We start from the raw sequence: 17,071 nt of genomic DNA on the forward strand, positions 1-17,071 counted from the left end.
ACGAGGCTCATGGTCCTTCAAGATCACCTCTGACACACATTTGCACAAGGCCCACAAAAAACTTCCGGAGATAAAAGTCCTGAAGATAAAATAAAGGACACAGACTTGCTTCCTAAACTAAGCATTTTAGCCTCAAAATGCTAAGAGGCTCCATGTCAACCTACAGCCCATGCAAAGTTAGAACCATCCCACCATCCAATTCTCTGCTCCCTGACTGCTCACCACACTCCAGCTGAAACCTCAGCCAGATTTTACCAACTGGGATTTGCTCCACAAAAACATTGGCAAGAAAAACAGAGGTATTTTAGAAAACAAATTCATTAGTGACTACTGAAGAATGAAAGGTTGAAAGTACACAAACTGAGATGCAAAAATAGTAAGAATTTACCAGCTGAGATGGGATTAGCTCTGATGCAAGTTAGTAAGACCTGTGCGTTTTCCTCTGCTGAGAAAAATAACAAATCCAGCTGGAGCTGTAAGACAAGTGTGAATGCAGAACCGCCTAGTCTCTTATCACTGCAATCTTTCCTTAAAAATTTGCTTAATTCAGGAGTAAGATTTATCCCAGGCGCTGGGAGACAGGACCCAGGAACAACACAGCGCACCCAGATTTGTGGCAGTTCTCAGTAATTTCAGCTTCTTTATTCAGGGTTTTTGTTTTCTTTTCCCAGGAGCCCCATCCTTTTCCACCTGTTTAGTAAAAAGGAGTTTACCCTTACTGTAAATAAACTCCCCCCAGTTCCTCAGGGCTTTCCAGGAAGACAATGCCACTCCAATAGTATCAGCACCAACAACACAGTATGTTTTTAAGTCCTGGAAAACCAGCAGCTTAAAATCCATCATGGCAGTGGAGCAGTGGACACAAGGAAAAACCATCATCCTTGTCATCTGTATCCCACCACATGCACTTCTGAGTTTCTTCTTCATTTTTCCCATACCAAACCAGGTTGTCTAAGGAGCAAGAGGTGAATCTTGCAACTGAGACACATCCCCATCAATACCTCACCAACAAAAATAAAGTAGTACTCAAAAGAATGCCCAGGTATAGAGGGTTACAAATATTCAGACTTTATTATAAATAAGAAATACTGTTTTATACATAAAAACTGCAAGTGTTGCATTTTGTTCACCGGCCCAGACAGCAAGACCACAGATTAAGGCAAAAAAAGCTGGAGTGAAGGCACATACTGAGGGGACCACAGTCAGGAATAAGGTGATGAAGGAATGTCACGTGTCATCCGTGACACCCAGCACTCCACCAGCAGCTGTCACATCATCACATTACGTAAAGAAATAACTGGACATTATACAATGAATAATGGCTGTAATGCAGTACTGATTAAGAGATCGTTTATAAAGATTTTTTTTTATTTAAAAATAAAATTCTGTTAAAAACAGCTTAAGAGAGAAAAAAAAAAACAGGAGAAGAAAGAAGGAAACCTTAGGCCTGAGGTCAGCCAGGGCATGCACGCATCTTCACATCTGCTCTTCTCACAGCCTTGGCAGAGGTGACATGGTCACAGCCATCTTCCCAGAGCAACCCAATGTCCCTATGCATGCAGGCACAGGGAGCTCTCCTCCAGGGGGGTTTCCAGGCAGGAAGGAAATCCCACAATCATTAAGGGAAGGGATACAAGAGCAATGCAGAGTCTGCTGGGAACACCCCCTACCCAGCAGCACTGTCTGCACCAAGCCTCCTGCCTTGCACAGTGGTATCAAGATGTCCCCAAATGCAGCTCTCTGACCACCTCAGTGCTGCCTCCGGTCTCCCAACAGTGCTACAGCTCCTCACAGCCCAGCTGCAAAGCCACAGCCCCTGTCCCACTCCTGGCACAGCACGGCAGGGGACAAGGGACACAGAACAGGGCACTGCAGGCACCATGGGGCAGGGCTGCCTTTGGAGGCAGGGCTGGAAAACATCCACCCAACAGGCAAAGTGGTTATGGATGGGTGCTGGGGATACAGTAGAGGGAAGCAAGCAGGAGCCCAGTGAGGAGAAATCCCAAGTTTTAAGGGAATGATATGGAGAGAAGGGATACACGGTGCACGTGCCCCGATGGCTACAGGGGAAAGCACACAGAGGAGACCAGGCTGTGCCACTCTGGAAATACGGCTGAGTATATTTACACACACATACACACACACAAGAGACTTCCTCACACTATAATCATGATTTTAAAAAATGGAAAAAAAAATCACATTCACACAAAAAATATAAATTTGAAATAATTAATAGCACCAGTGTGTATCAGATAATAATTTCTTCCCCGCTACGCAAACGTACAAAGTTGCATAGTGTTTAAGGATAGATATATACTGGATCTCAGGGAAAGGGGGGAGAGATGCCAGGCTGGAGGCAAGGAGGAAGCTGCAGAGGATGTCTCGGAGCAAAGGGCTCCCCGCCACTCCCACCCAGCACCAGTGAGCACTGCCTGGGGAGGAAGCCTGTGCGGAGGAGGTGGGAGTGATGTGAAAGGCAGAGCTGCCACCTGAGCCTGGCCTGAGGTCCCTGTGCTGTGGTAGCTTTACGGTGACGGGGAGATCTGGAGGCAAAAAGAAAGGAGGGCACCAGGAAATTCCAGCTCTTCCTGCCAGCTTTAAAACAGGCAAAATGCCAGAGCAATGGCAGGAGAGATAAAAATGTTGCTGTCCTCCTTCAGGAAAAAGATGGGGAGAAAGAAAGACCTTTCCATTTCCACTCATGTGCCCCCTTCCTTCCCCCACCTAAAGACATTCAGCAGGGGGGGCAGTGCAGCTGTTGGAGCTCTCCGGATGGCAGCTCTCCTCTTCAGCAAGACTCGTCCTGCTTCAACAAGCTCATCTGTCAGTCAGACATTCCGAGCCCAGAAAACCAGATCCTCTGCAAATTCAGTAGCAACAGATGGGAATGCAGCTCGTAACTTCCACACTCTGGCAGTCTGGACTACCCAGCAGGTAGCAGCTTTCAGACTGGACCCAAAACTTCTCCACAGAACAGGAGTGGGGCTGGCAAGACCCACTACTCCACCAGTATCCCATCTTCCCAAAGAGCTCCAATCAGAGGCTGCCTTTTTCTCAGAGCAATGCATCATCACAGAAAGCATTTCAGAAAGAGGCTTCAGCTATTTTGTCAAAGGCTACCAACACTGTTGGATTGGCCACTAGGTAATGATGAAAAAAATAAACTCACAGGGTTAGAAGTTGGGAAGAACAATCTGAATTGAGTGCAGCTATACTGGCCATCACAGTAATACTTTGGTAGCCATCCCCTTCCTTCATAGGGACAAAGAGCTCCAGGACTGAGATTTTACAGTCAAAGGGAGAAGACAGGAGAGAAAGTTGGGTTAGTTTTGCCTTGCTGTATACAGCTCATGGTTATTTCTGAACCACAGTATAAAGAGTCCAGAGCATCTCTCATCCTTGCACTAATCAAAAGGAAACTGTGTCTGAGGAAGGGGCAAAGGTGGAGTGCTCAGGAAAACCATCTATATAAAAAAACCCCTTTGATGCCCAAAGACGGATATTTAATTTGCTTTTCAAAAAAAAAACAAACCAAAAAAAAAAAAAAAACCAAACCAACAAAACAAAAAAAAACAAAACAAAAAAACCTTTCAACTTATCCTGATTTGGAAAGAAAACAGTGGCTGCAAGCAGCGAAGAGTTGGGGATTTGGAGAAGGTAATGTGTGTTAAGGCACTCCATGGCCGAACCACCGCTAACCAGGGCAATTCCCCCCACCCCCGGCGCACCCTTAGGGTTTCTCAATGGACGGGGTGTTGAAACAGCCAGATGGCAAGGTCTTCCTGATGTCTTCCAGGTTGCTAATGTCCTTCAGGATCTCTTCAATGTCCCTGTTGTAGGCCTGTATCGCATCGTCTTGCTTCTTGGCTTCTCTCTCAAGGAAAGACACTTTCTGGTCCAGGTCACTATCTTTCATCTGATCTTTGGCACTGTTCAGGATACCTTCAATTTCATTCAGTTTGTTCAAATCCACCGTCTCCAGTTGCCCTGAAAAGCCAGAAGCAAATAGTGAAGTGCGTTAAAACACCTTTGACACCCCTAGGTGCTCACATGGCTGAGGCCACAGCACCACAGACACACAGACCGCCATCGGGCCATCTCTGTATTAGAGACAGCATCTGAAACAGGACCGACCATATGGGTGAGATCTCCACTGCCTCAAGAAGTCTTCAGTTTGCAGAAAACCAACAATGAACATTGCACAACAAGCTCTGAGGCTACTCGGGAAAGAAAAAAACTCAAAGCCCTTGCCAAAACCACACAAATCCCATTTCAAGAGGTCTACAGATCCATCTGGTTTCTCATGCAACACTGGCAGGAAAGCCAGCACACATCAGGAAAACACTCAAAGGCATAGAGCACATTAAAGACAGTCCTACCTAGTTGATCCAACAGATCATTAATGACAATGAGTAGGCTGTTCACAGAGTTCTTAGCTTTTCTTGCATTGTCTTCTGCCTCCTGGGCAGCCTGTGAGGCCTGCAGGATATAAAAAAACATAAGTGAGAGCACAAAAAAGGTGTAGGGATTACAAAACTGTTGCCTCTCCTCTGCAGTTAGTCACCGCATCACTGCCTCCTCACTCCAGGGTAACAATCCTGCACAAAGATCTTTATCACAGGGCTGGGGAGAAGACTGACAATCTTCAAGTAATCGGTTTTCTGAATATTTCAGGATGGGGATCCCTGAACACCAACCAGGATTTTGCAATAAAAGCCAGGATAGAATCAATAGGGATACAGTCAGGTTTTAGTTAAAGTAAAAGGAAAAGTAGCTCTCAAATTCCAGCAGGGAGCCTATGATAATGCACCAGAACTTGTCTCCTTTTCAGTCCCACTTAAAACTTGGAAGAGTCAGAATACTGGCTGGACCCAGCACCATCTTTGCAAGAGGAGAGCAGGAGGAAAGCCTTCATTGCCAGGACAGCAGGGAGAAGGCAGTTCATAGCCACTGCTGTCACCTGCCAGCAGTACTTACCTCGCCTGCCATCTTCATATCCTGCTCAGCATCTGCCTGCTTCCGCTTCAGCTCTTTTTCTGCATCCTGCAGCTGCTTCATCATGCCATCCACTTGCCTGGCCAGTCCCGTCACGTCAGCAAAGGTCTTGTCAGTTTCGGCTCTGGTAGCAGCAGCACTCTGCAGCCAACAGGTAGGAGAGAATGGAAAAAGGTGGTGAAAGTGCAGAACTTCCTTCAATCCTTCTCATCAAAATGCACTGATTTCCTATCTTGCCACATTTTGCATTCACAGTGGGGAATACAGCAGAGAGCACACGGGGCTCACCAGGAAATGCTGGAACAGGAGTTTATGCAATCACACAACAGTATCTCAGAGGGAGAGAGCTGCAGCAGACTCACCTTCTGAACGGAGCTGGCGATTTTCTCAGCATCATCTGCTCTGGCCTTGGCCTCGCGGGCATCAGCAGCAGCATTGCCCAGCGCCAGCTCTGCTTGGCGTGTCTTGTTGTTGGCCTCTGCAATGGTCTGGCTGATGGCAGGGATCTTCTTCAGTGCCTCCTCAGCTGCCGTCTTGTTATCGTTTACCCGCTTGTCAAAGTCTAAGGGGGCAAAGCAGATCCTTATCACGTGCTCCAGAAGAGCCTTGAGATGCTCCTTTGATCAAGCTACCCAAGGCTTTGCTGCCCTCACACTGGAGGGATCAAGAGCAAACTGGGGTCAGCTCTCCCTATTGCACATCTTCTGATGCTAAATAAGGAAGTTAAAAGGAAATTTCCAGTCCCTGAAAACACTTATACTTTTTCTTTAAAGAAAAACAAACCAAAAGAACACACCCAATACTCAGGGTAAGGGCAATAGCAGGGCCTCTTTAACCAGAATATCCTACTGCCAAATGACTTGTCACACTGGAATTGAAGGATTCACTCCAAGTGCTTCCTCTCTCTTTACCTTTCAGGTTGCTGAGAATGGTATTGGCCTCCTGTAGTGTGCCATTGCCCTTCCGAGCAGCTTCTTCTGCCAGGGCTTTTGCTGCATCTGCTCGAGCCAAGAGCTGGTCTGCAGTCTGAGGAGACATGACATGTATCAATGTATTCTCACTTTCTGAAGAACAATCGTGTTGGTGTATGAAAAAGCACTGCTCAGCTTCAAACAACAATGCCATCCAGAAAGCAGTGCTTCCTCTGAGACCAGGTGAGTGTATGTACTTTGGGAATACTGTTCTGAATACAAAGTTGACACCACATCTGACAAACATCGCCTATTTTCCCATACAGCCTCAAAGCCGCTGCTTTTAACAGCTTTCTGCATCTCCTTTCTGGGGCCATTCTTCAGCATTCTCATAATCAATAAGTAATACTAAGACTGAATGAGATGAGATCTTTCACATCTGGCCAGTTACTTGTCTTCCTTGTTTTTTTTTTTTCTTGGGGAACAAAAGCCTGCACAAAGTGGAACTGACCTGCTGCTCTGTCTTCCCTTTCTCCAAGAGGTTCTTTACTTCTAGCTCCTTTCCCTTCATATCTTCTCTCAAATCCTCATAATCTTTTAGCTTCCTGGCAATTAGTTGATCCAGTTCCTCCGCTTCCTTCTTGATCTTATTTGCTTCATTCTGCAGGTGGAAATCACACACACACAGATTCCTGAATGTTAAAGAATTCCTGAGCAGGTGGTAAATTTTTGCACTTCTACATTCAAGCCAAGATGTTTGGCAAACATTTCACTCAGATTTTTGTCTTTCAGAGACTGAGGGAAGTGGGGTTTATGTAGGTGGTTTTCTGCATTTAAATCTCCTGCATAAATGTTGGAATTGCATAAAAACTGGATTATGCCTGGATGGACAAAAAACTCACAAACCATTCTTATGCAGAGAACATGTAAGGCACTCCAGCAAACCAGCAATCTTCAGGAAGTACTGCACAATGGTGCCCACATGTACCTCTAGCCCTGTGGAATCCACATTAGGCAGGCTGGTGAGATTAGCGTAGATCTGCAGGGCTCTGTTTCCAGCTTCCTCTGCCTCCGCAAGCACCTTGTTGGCCTGTTTCTCTAGGTCTTGAGAAATATTCCTTGCTTGATTGTACCTAAAAAATCCCCAAGGATCCAGTTATGTTACAGTATTTTTTGTAGAACTGAACTTAGTAAGAGAGTAGTGAGGCTAAGAAATTGAAAATCACCTCCTGTACAATCCAAAGCATACAGAGGGTTGTCTTAGTTTTAAGCACTGCTCTAAAGTCAGGAAATAAAAACAGTTTTCTGTTACTGACTCACTTCTGGTTGAGCTCATCAATATCAATTGCAGTTTGGTTTTCTCCAGCCAGGGTCTTCAGCAGCAGTTGATATGCTTTCATGGAAGTATCATTTGCAGCCTTGGCTGTGCGAACAATCTCATCAGCTTCCTTTTTGTGCCTGGACAAGATGACAGAAGAAAAATAATGCCATTAGATTTGTCAGCCAATAGTTTTTATCCTCATTTTTCGATTATATTCTCTCTTACTTTTCCTTCCTTCCTTCCTTCCCCCCTCCCCCCCCAGATTTACATATGGGACATGCTGAAACATTTGCAATGGAAGATGGTTGCCACTTCTGTCATCCACATGCTTAATCTTTGCCATCAGTGCTACACAGCCATCATCCCACAGCACCAGTCTCTTACACTGCAAAGGGTGTGTGTCTGATATCCAGCAAACTGAATTCTGCTTCCCCCTTGTAGGGAAGAGCAGGGCCCTGACCTAGTCCACACTGAGTGTGTCTTGCCACAGCCTACCTTTCTGCCAGCTTACGGGCCTCTTCTGCCAACAGAGTCATGTTGTTGGGGTCCCCGCTTTGCTCTGGAGGTGTAATGGACTGGAAAAGAAAGAAAAAACAAACCCTTAAGGCTCTTTTTTCATCTTTTCTTCATCTTTGCTTTAAATATTTATTGTCATGATCTAAATGCTTAGAGATGTGTCTAACCTACTTCTCATTCTCTATATGTTTTTCTTAAGCCCATGCAGTTTCCACCACTGGTTATCCCTTGAAAAACAACAGTGCTAATATTTATTTAGGACTTTTTATGTTGGTTTGGGCTGAGATACAATTTGTGACAGACAGTGGCAAACTTTCTTCACTGATTTCCCATGACCTTGATGCAAATTTGCTGTATAAGGGAGAGAGCAAGTGGAGAAACACACCAGAGGCACCAAAGGAAAGGCCCTCACCCTCTCCCAGCTGAGTGGGATCTCAGCAGCACACTCACCACGTTGTCAGCTGCCACCTTGGCCTTCTCCAGCATATCAGAAGCCAAGCTGATCAGGTCCTCGGTGTCCTCCACCCGCACCCGGGCCTGCTCCGCCAGGTTCTCCGTGTCCCGCACTGTGCTCTGGATGATCCTCAGCCTGTTGAGCTGACTCACTAAGGTGCTGTTGATGTCTTTCAGATGATCCATGAGGCCCTGATCCACATCTGAAACACACAACAGAAAAGAGAGGAAGCAAAATTAATCAGAGCAGGAAGAGAAGCTGGAGCAGCAGCTTACCACTGCAGGCACTGTGTTGGTAGGTTAATCCCCTACTGAAAGGGAACAGCAAGCCATTTCACAAGTCACTTCGCTTGAGATCAAAGTCATAATCAGAATGTGCACCAAACAGGAGAAATGCAAAGCCATTAACTAGTAATAAGACAATCCCACTGGGTGTTGGAACTGACTCTGATGGGGGATTTTGTGTTCAGAATCATGTTTTTTACCTGTCTCACTGACTTAAAATGACTATGGAGCTGCTCCTCAATGGGTTTTGTGCATTCTCTTTAGCTTAACTCCTAGAAATTAAGCAGAAACTGAGGAATAGTGCAGATGCACATTTTTCCACACTCAGAGCAAGAATGGCTACTCTGAAGAAAGGCACAGGGAACTCCATAGGGAACAGCTAGGAGCTGTGTGGAATAGCAAACCCACTCCAAACTCCCCCCAAACCAAAGGACTGACAAAAGCCAGCAGGATAGAGCCTTGGTTCTCTCATATGTAGGACTTACAAGGCACCCAAACTTCCTCAAATTTTTGGACCACCAGGTAATTCCCCACAACAGCATCTTAATAATGGAGGCATCACAGCACAGGTATGTGCCTCACAATCAAGGCAGTTCCTTTTGAAAAGCTGAGAGTGTTACCAAGAATTAAAGTGCAAGCCGAAGCCTGCAGAACTCCAAAATTAAGATTTTTCTCAAATACCTTGCAGCACATCTTAAGTATTGAACATGAACATTTGACACATTTCAAAAACATACTACCACAGAAAACCAGAAATAACTCCTAGAGATGTGCACAGATTTTTGCAAGGGTAGTTTTTTTTGCATTTACCTTGCCCTCTTAGTAAGAGAAGAACCTGGAGCTGGGGAAGGGTCTGGAGCACAAGTCTGGTGAGGAGCAGCTGAAGGAGCTAGGAGGGGTTGAGCCTGGAGAAAAGGAGGCTCAGGAGGGACCTTCTGGCTCTCCACAACTCCCTGACAGGACAGTGCTCCCAGGGGGATCAGGCTCTGCTCCCAGGGAACAGGGACGGGATGAGAAGAAACAGCCTCAAGCTGTGCCTGGGAAAGTTTTGGGAAAAAATTCTTCACTGAAAGGGCTGTCCAGCCCTGGCACAGGCTGTCTAGGGAAATGATGAAATCACCACCCCTGGAGGGATCCTAAAAGCTGTGTGGATGTGGCGCTTGGGGACATGGGTTAGTGGTGGCCTTGGCAGTGCTGGGAGGTAGGGAACAGTTGGACTTGATCTTAACAGTCTTTCCAAATTAAATGATTCTATGATTCGCGACGTGGAAAGAGAGATCAGAAATTCCACCACAAAACCGAATCCATTCCCTCATCTTTCTCCAATCCCCACCCTTACATAGGACTATTATCTAGGCACAGATGCCAAGCAGGCAGTGTAAATCAACCTCAGCTAAAGCTGAGAAAAGCTTAAGCGACCATTCTCACTGGCAGGAATCTTCCCAAGCAAATGCCAGCATTAGATGCATGTTAGCCTTCTCCCAGCTTCACACAAAGGGGACAAATTTTCCCAAAGTGGTCTGAAATCACTGAACCAGCTCCCAGGGGAACATATTTTACTGCAAAGAGAATAGTCTTCTTCAAGATTCTCTTTGCCAAAACATGCATCATCTTATACATTAAAGAGACCCTAAGGACAAACCACTGTTACAGTCATGAGAAACATCCTTCTCACAGACATCCTGTGGTAGGGGTGACAATACAAGAATCAATTTGAAGCAGAGTTTAACAGAAAAAACAGCACTCTTCAGAACATTCTACACTTTATGGTGGGATAATTATGTTTGCCATCAGGATTTTGAAGCCTTCATTCTGATTGCTGATGATATCCCAGTAAGAACAATTTGATCCCAAGATGTCTGAGCAAATTTAAAGCATAGTAAGTATACCTGAAAGTTTTCTGCTTGTTTAACAAATAAAACCCTCCTTTCCATCCAGAGAAGAGGGTAATGTAAAACACTTGCATCCATACACAGCTAGAGGCAGATCTTTGCTTCCATGTACAACAGAGACCACTGGTAGAACAGCATGGATAACAGCACAGGCACTGTTGTTTTGATAATAGCATTCAGTGCTGCCTGAAATAGGTGTCAATCCTGGAGCACAGCACTGGCTTGAAATAAAACACGCTGTCTCCAAAGGGAACAGGAACATCAGGCAAAAAACTCATTTAGTTAGTCCATATCTGATCAGGTCAACTCACCTTTGCTCTTTTGTGCTTCATGGAGCAACTCCATAACTTCTCTTTCTGCTTGCTTCAATCTCTCTTCAAAGGCTTCATCAGTTACAGTTTCTTCTCTGGTACCCAGATTTGCTATAAGATTTTCCAACTCCCACAGCCTTTGACGTTGCTCCACCACCTACAGGAGAGGGACAGAGCACAGCTATGACACAGCAAAGCACCTTGAGCCTCTGCTTTCAGCAACCGCCAACAGCCACGGGCCAGGATACTGCACAAGCAGACACATGCCACCGTCTCCAGTGCTGCCAACAGCAGTGTTTGTGGCCTTACCTTATCTTTCACTAATCTGTAACAGGCTGGACACTCCTGACAGCCCGGCCATGAGCGGTTGTAGAAATAGTTCTCCTCACACTGGTCGCAGCGGCTCCCCACAAAGCCTTCCTTGCACTCGCAGTGGCCGTTCTCCTGGCACTGCAGGGACCGTGAGCCCTCAGGATCACAGTCACAGGCTGCAGGGAAGTTAAACCTCAATCAGACTGCAGAAGAGGCAGAAATACCCTAAAACTCACAGGATAAGAGGATATCCTTAATACCCTAAAACATCTGCAAGAGCTGTGGGGCACAAACCCACAGCTGGACCTTAATTCTGATTGCAGTGCTTCTACTCACAAGCAGGATCCAACATTCACTGTGTGCACTCAATGTTGCTATTACCTCTCCCACAAAGCATCATTCTACCCCATTTCATTGTAACCAACTGCAGTTAGTTCTCCTGCTCTTTACAGGCAGGAGTATCAAAGAGGAAAGTTTGGATCATCCTTCTTTGCAATCATGTTTACAAGATCAGCTGCTCCTCAAGACAGAAGCTGTATAATGAGGCCATCTACAGAGTAGCTGTGCAGGAACACATTAAGAAACAGGGTTGTTGGAGGCCAAGATGCAGAGAATGTATTTACACCAAGGAGAAGTAGGTATCTATTAGGTTGGATATCTAGTAAGTCAGACAAGAAAAAGGTAACAAAAGAAGAAGGGGATAAGCTATAGTACAGAAATCAAATTTCATCACACACAGTGTGGACATAAAGTGCCAACTTCTGCTGTGATGAGGAGCAAGGTGACAAAATACCTTCCCAGAGGGAGAAGGAAAGCAAAGGCAATGCTGGGTGTGCAACATTCTTCCCATCTGCCTTGCTCTCACCCCTCAAGACTTACGTTTACAGCCTTCAGAGCCAAAGCCAAAGTGGTTGCCCTCACATCTGTCACAGTGCTGACCGGTGACACCTGGCTGGCACTCGCACTGCCCTGTTCGGATGTCACACTGCCCGTTGGTGGAGCCCAGTGCGTGGCAGTTGCACCTGGGGGAGGCACGCACACATCAGATGTGACACAGAAGGGACACATCGCGCAAGTCCCTCTCTGAAGAGCGCAGCTCAACATTTCCCAAAGTCGCTTTTCTTGCTGTGCAGATGCAGCAGGCAAGGCACTGAGCTTTTGAACTATGCAAGGTCACTTGCCGCTTGCACTAAAAAAGGAACCCACAAGCCCCTGCTACAGTCACAAAGTCATGAAGCAGTTTTCTATTTAAAACCCTGATTTAGAGCTCTTTATAAAGCTATTTATAAGTCAGGCTTTTTGTACAGCCTTAGTAGCTGCTCCCTGACTACTGCTCTTCCCCACCCACAGCAGCACTGAGGCATACCTGTCACTTGTGACAAACATCACACTCCTGCACAATGTAAGCACAGACCCTCCAAAACCAGGGTCTCTCTGCCCCAAGCCAAGGCAAGCCTCACCTCTCACAGCCACGTCCACTCTGGAGGTTGAAGAATCCAGGCTCACAAGCACTGCAGTCCCTCCCACTGACGTGAGACAAGCACTCACACTGCCCAGTCACTTGACTGCAGATTGTCTGCTGATTCACGGTGCCGTAAGGATTGCAGTGACAAGCTGCAAAAATAAAAAGGTATGGAGAGACATGCACAAAGTTAGAAATCCCTTGTGGTGTTGGTACTTACCCTAATGGGCCTAGATCCAAACCACATGGCCACCCAGCCCCTGCATCACACAATGCTTTTGCTTTGATGGCACTAAGTGCCCACAAACACAAGGATTTTAGCAAACTAGAACCACCAAACCAGGCTAAAGCCACACATTGCTGCTGACGGGGACAAGCAACAGCCTAACAGAAGCTCTTAGGGACAAAACCATTTTTAAATGCAAGAAGAGGCAAGTCTCACCTCTGCACTTGTCGGCAGGGTCGGGGGCCAGGGGGTTCCCAAAGAAGCCATCCTTGCAGCGGTCACAGTAGAAGCCAGCGGTGTTGTAGATGCACTTGAGGCACTCGCCAGTCTGGCGGTCGCAGTTGCCCACGGCGTTGGGGTCGATGTTGTCGTTGCACTGGCACAGGCGGCAGGGCCTCACAGCACCATTTTTGCCCAGTGGGTCTCCGAAATAGGCATCATCACACAGCTCACACCTCTTTCCTGGGACACAACACAGACATGGGTGCTGCAGCAAAAAGCCCTTTGCTGCCATCTCACATGGATCCTCTTTGCAGTCCCTTCTGAAAAGTAAACCCTCCAGCTTCTTCCCTTTCATCCTTCTGTTGGGGCCAGACACAAATCCCTCCTAATCTCTGTAGTCAAGCTGTTTTTTCACTGGAACTTTGCATTATGAATTATTTCCACTCTTCCTTCCTCTCCTATCCCTTTAAACCAAGCCTATTTGCTGCAATTTGTTGTTAATTTAAGAATCCAAATAGGTAGAGATCTGTGGGGCATCACTGCTCCAGGAAGCTCCACTGCCAATGAGACCTGCCAAACCTCCACAGGCAGCCACTGAAGAATCTGATTCAGCAGCTTCCTATACTTATTGCGGATCTGACCTCCCCAGCCAGTTATGAGCTCCATTTCTTAGGCAGTTCTTCCACATAAAAACCTCCTTTTTCCTCACATCCCAAAAAGGTGGTGGGAGAAAGGAGGAACTCTTCTGCAATCACATAGCTACAAGAAAGCTCAGTTGCTATGGACACCTGAGCTGAAGGGAACCTGGGCCCTGGACTCTGCTTTGGTTCCCAACACAGTGGCACCCACAGGAATCCCCACAAGCTGCTTCTGTGCTTGGTCAGAGGCTTTCATAAGCACAAGAATTTACAGGTGTTCTGTACTTTGGATTCTGCCATGCAAAGCATAAAATCAGCAGAGAAGCATGAAGGCTGCCAACCATCCTATGGCTTCCTTGCTGTTTGCAAACAGACCAAAAGCTTCTGCTTAACAACTCAGCTACATACTTGGACTTCACCGCTTATTGCTGAGATAAAAAGATCTGTATCTGTTCACATATTTCTCCTTAACATTGCTGAGCACTAGTTTGATCTTGTATTTTTTTGGGCAGTGTTTGTGAGTCACTGCAGCCTTCCTGCTCTTCCTGGGAAGCATCCTGTAGTGCCTCACTTGCTGGCAAACTGCACCTTTTAATTTTATTTCAGTCTGACCTGCCTTCCTGGCTCTTTCAAATCTACTTTCTGCCCAACACCATGCCATCATCAGAGCTCTATTAGAAGGCAGCATGGCTCTCCTATACAGCACAGAAATGGTCAGAATTTGCAGATCAAGCCTTTTGTTCTCAAGAAACAGGCATGAAATACCTCACACAGGAGAGAAAATAGGGCTGAGGAAGGGATAAGGATTTGAACCAGAAGACACAGCAGCTTTCAGACCTATTCATTGTGGATCAGAGAACAAGAACTAGCAAGAGACACATTTCCACAACCATGTGCATGTAGAAAAAGATGTTTTCTGTAGGAACACACCTGTAGTGCCAGCCTGGCAGCTGGTGCACACAACCTCCTTGGTGCGGGGCACAATGGCACAGCTCGAGATGCCTGGGCATGGGCAAGGCTGGCAGTCTGAGGCTGTGCCAGCCGTGGCATCACCGTAATACCCATCGCTGCACTTCTCACAGTGAGTCCCTGCCGTGTTATCTCTGCAATTGCACATGCCTGGAATAGAGAGGGATATGAGTTTTGCTTCATTGTCCAACCCAGAAAGGAAGAACCACCCTCCTGCTGCTCCCTCTTACCTGTCTCAGGATCACACGTCTCGCTGTGCCCATTGCACGTGCAAGGCACGCAGGGGCTGTAGGGTCCGAGGTTTGGGGTCTCTCGCCAGTACCCAGAGGTGCAGCGCTCACAGAACTGTCCCTCATATCCCACTGGACATGAGCAGCTCTCCACCCAGGCCACGGGCACACCGGGTCCAGGACGAGCACTTGTGATAGTGACATCATCCAAGTGACCAGCACCTAGAAAGCATCAAGTGGCAAACTCTTTGTAACCACAAAGGCTATCATCACCGCCTCCCCAAACACAGCTGAACGGTACAAGTGACAGACAGGTGGTTGCTTGCAGTTGGTAAGGTGAATCAAGATGCAAAACCCTCCAGGAAGGTTTAGAGAGATGAGAAAAGATGCACTAGAGCTCACCAAGGGAACAAGCAGGACAGGAAAGATGAGAATGACAATACAGAGGAGAATCTGAGAACAGCAGGTGAGCACGTACAGTCAATTAAAATTAAGTTACATTTTACGTGTTTCCATTTTCAAATCAAATACCAAAACCAAGTCCTGGCTTTCAAGACAGAACAGACCTTGTCTCCAGCAATTTTAATACACCGTCTGCAAACCACGCCTCAGGACAAACTCTTCAACTATTCCTCTAAAGCCATTCCTTCCTCTGGCATTTCAGCACTTCCCTCCTATAGTCCCAGCCCCTTCCCTGGAGTGAAACAGAGCCCAGACATAACATAACTGGCTTTTAACTTATGTGTTTGTATCATGCAGCAGCTCCAGTGCACTGAGCAGAGCCCCAGCTCCCACACGCTAGCAGTGGTTACAGCACGCAGGGATGGTTTGCTCCACACCTTTCTTCTCTTCCTTTTCACAACCCCACATTCCTCATTATGGGCCACCCCTCTAAAAACACTTGCAGTTTTCCCACCTTTCCCAAATGCAAATCCATCCTTTGCATCTTTCTGCAAAAATTCTTCATCACAGAAATACCTAAGGACATATTCTAATTCATGCCCATTTTAATAGATCTTCATTATGAGGAACTTTCACTCAGGTTCTACACAGGCAGCACTTTAGGGACCTTGTCCTTCCCATCTGCATGTCAAGGCAAGACGCAGAAAGAGGACGGATGTAACCATTCCTAATGTAGTGAAACTTAAAGCCAAGTGCTGTAAACTTCCTACATCCTACTGTGTCCTTCAGGACCCTGCACTATGTATTTTTACCAATTGGAGGACAGTGGCTATACAACAAAGCAAAATTCCCATGTTTAGAGCAAGGAATCAGCAGCTGATAAGCGTTCAGCTTCCAGACATTCAAAGACATTTTTCTTTCCCATATCCTCTTCAGGAGGCCTGGGAGAAGATGCTACACAGAAAGGCCAGATGAAAAGCCATTGGCACAAGCTTTGCCAAATAAGCTGCCACAGCTATTTATGGCTGGGCCCTACAATGAAGCAACCCCAAGCACTAGACAAATGAGTTTGCCCCCTCTTCTGTGACGTTCTACTCAGTGACTTACTTCTCTCACTGTATGTCCCACGGATCTTGATGGAAGTCAAGTTGTGGAGAAGTTTTTGGAACTCAAATGCTGTAAGAGCAGGCCTCCACGGGTAATCTGCAGCCTCATGGAGCCTGGGGAGAAGAGCCATGCATCATTAGCACAGCTTTCAGCTGCTAACAGCTGCAACCTCTCAAAGTTCCCTTCACAACAGCACCGTGCTATTGCAACATCATCCACATAAGCTTAAACTTAATGATCTCTGTTTTCACAAGAGCTCAGAGGCCAAAGGCAGCTCAGGCCAGGTGCCAGCTGCTCCCACCATACCTGAAGGTGTAGGTCTGCACATTCTCACTGGGGTAGGAGTTGCCCTGGGCAATGAGTGGCACCGACACTCTCAGCCCAGCCCCTTCCAGCACCAGGTCCTCTGCAGAGAGGCGCGTATCCCGCCTGTCCACGTGGAAGGAGAAGGTCAGGTTTTGCCCGTAACTCAAAACCTGGTTGCCCAAGAACTTGCCTGAAAGGGGAAGAAATCCTTACAGTTAGAGGACAGAACACCAAGGGCACAAACAGCACAGAAAGCCATGATTTTAGAATGACCTACGTGGTGCAACAAAGTACATGGGGAAGTAGGTGTCCGAGATAACAGAGATATCCTGGGTCTCGGCACTCCACTGGAGCAAGATTTCCGAGCCATCACGCTGCTCAGCACGCCACTCGTCCTCTCCTGAAGAATCAGACAGGCAAGAATCAACACCCTTGGAATATGGAGATTTGCACACACTTCTCATGTCACACTGTTCATGTCTTAGTTAATCTAATGTGCATGGGCACTGACAG

The 17,071-nt window shown here is 46.7% G+C and overlaps 1 protein-coding gene across 1 annotated transcript in view; it reads right to left on the reverse strand.

The window, feature by feature from the left end:
• Positions 1–1,045: 1,045 nt before the first annotated feature.
• Positions 1,046–17,071, reverse strand: part of LAMC1 (laminin subunit gamma 1) — a 66,231-nt gene continuing 50,205 nt past the window's right edge. The window contains exons 9-28 of the mRNA XM_069023757.1: positions 16,836–16,958; positions 16,559–16,748; positions 16,253–16,365; positions 14,744–14,965; positions 14,475–14,663; positions 12,901–13,146; positions 12,457–12,610; positions 11,876–12,018; positions 10,994–11,172; positions 10,685–10,841; positions 8,194–8,399; positions 7,723–7,802; positions 7,227–7,364; positions 6,895–7,039; positions 6,418–6,567; positions 5,907–6,021; positions 5,358–5,557; positions 4,978–5,136; positions 4,380–4,479; positions 1,046–3,987 (exon numbers count right to left, since the gene is read on the reverse strand). Coding sequence (XP_068879858.1) covers positions 3,731–3,987; positions 4,380–4,479; positions 4,978–5,136; positions 5,358–5,557; positions 5,907–6,021; positions 6,418–6,567; positions 6,895–7,039; positions 7,227–7,364; positions 7,723–7,802; positions 8,194–8,399; positions 10,685–10,841; positions 10,994–11,172; positions 11,876–12,018; positions 12,457–12,610; positions 12,901–13,146; positions 14,475–14,663; positions 14,744–14,965; positions 16,253–16,365; positions 16,559–16,748; positions 16,836–16,958 — 3,266 coding nt within the window. The 3' untranslated portion in view covers positions 1,046–3,730. The remainder of the gene's footprint in view (positions 3,988–4,379; positions 4,480–4,977; positions 5,137–5,357; positions 5,558–5,906; positions 6,022–6,417; positions 6,568–6,894; positions 7,040–7,226; positions 7,365–7,722; positions 7,803–8,193; positions 8,400–10,684; positions 10,842–10,993; positions 11,173–11,875; positions 12,019–12,456; positions 12,611–12,900; positions 13,147–14,474; positions 14,664–14,743; positions 14,966–16,252; positions 16,366–16,558; positions 16,749–16,835; positions 16,959–17,071) is intronic.

Source organism: Aphelocoma coerulescens, chromosome 8 (assembly GCF_041296385.1).
Source record: "Aphelocoma coerulescens isolate FSJ_1873_10779 chromosome 8, UR_Acoe_1.0, whole genome shotgun sequence".
Taxonomy (NCBI): Eukaryota; Metazoa; Chordata; class Aves; order Passeriformes; family Corvidae; genus Aphelocoma; species Aphelocoma coerulescens.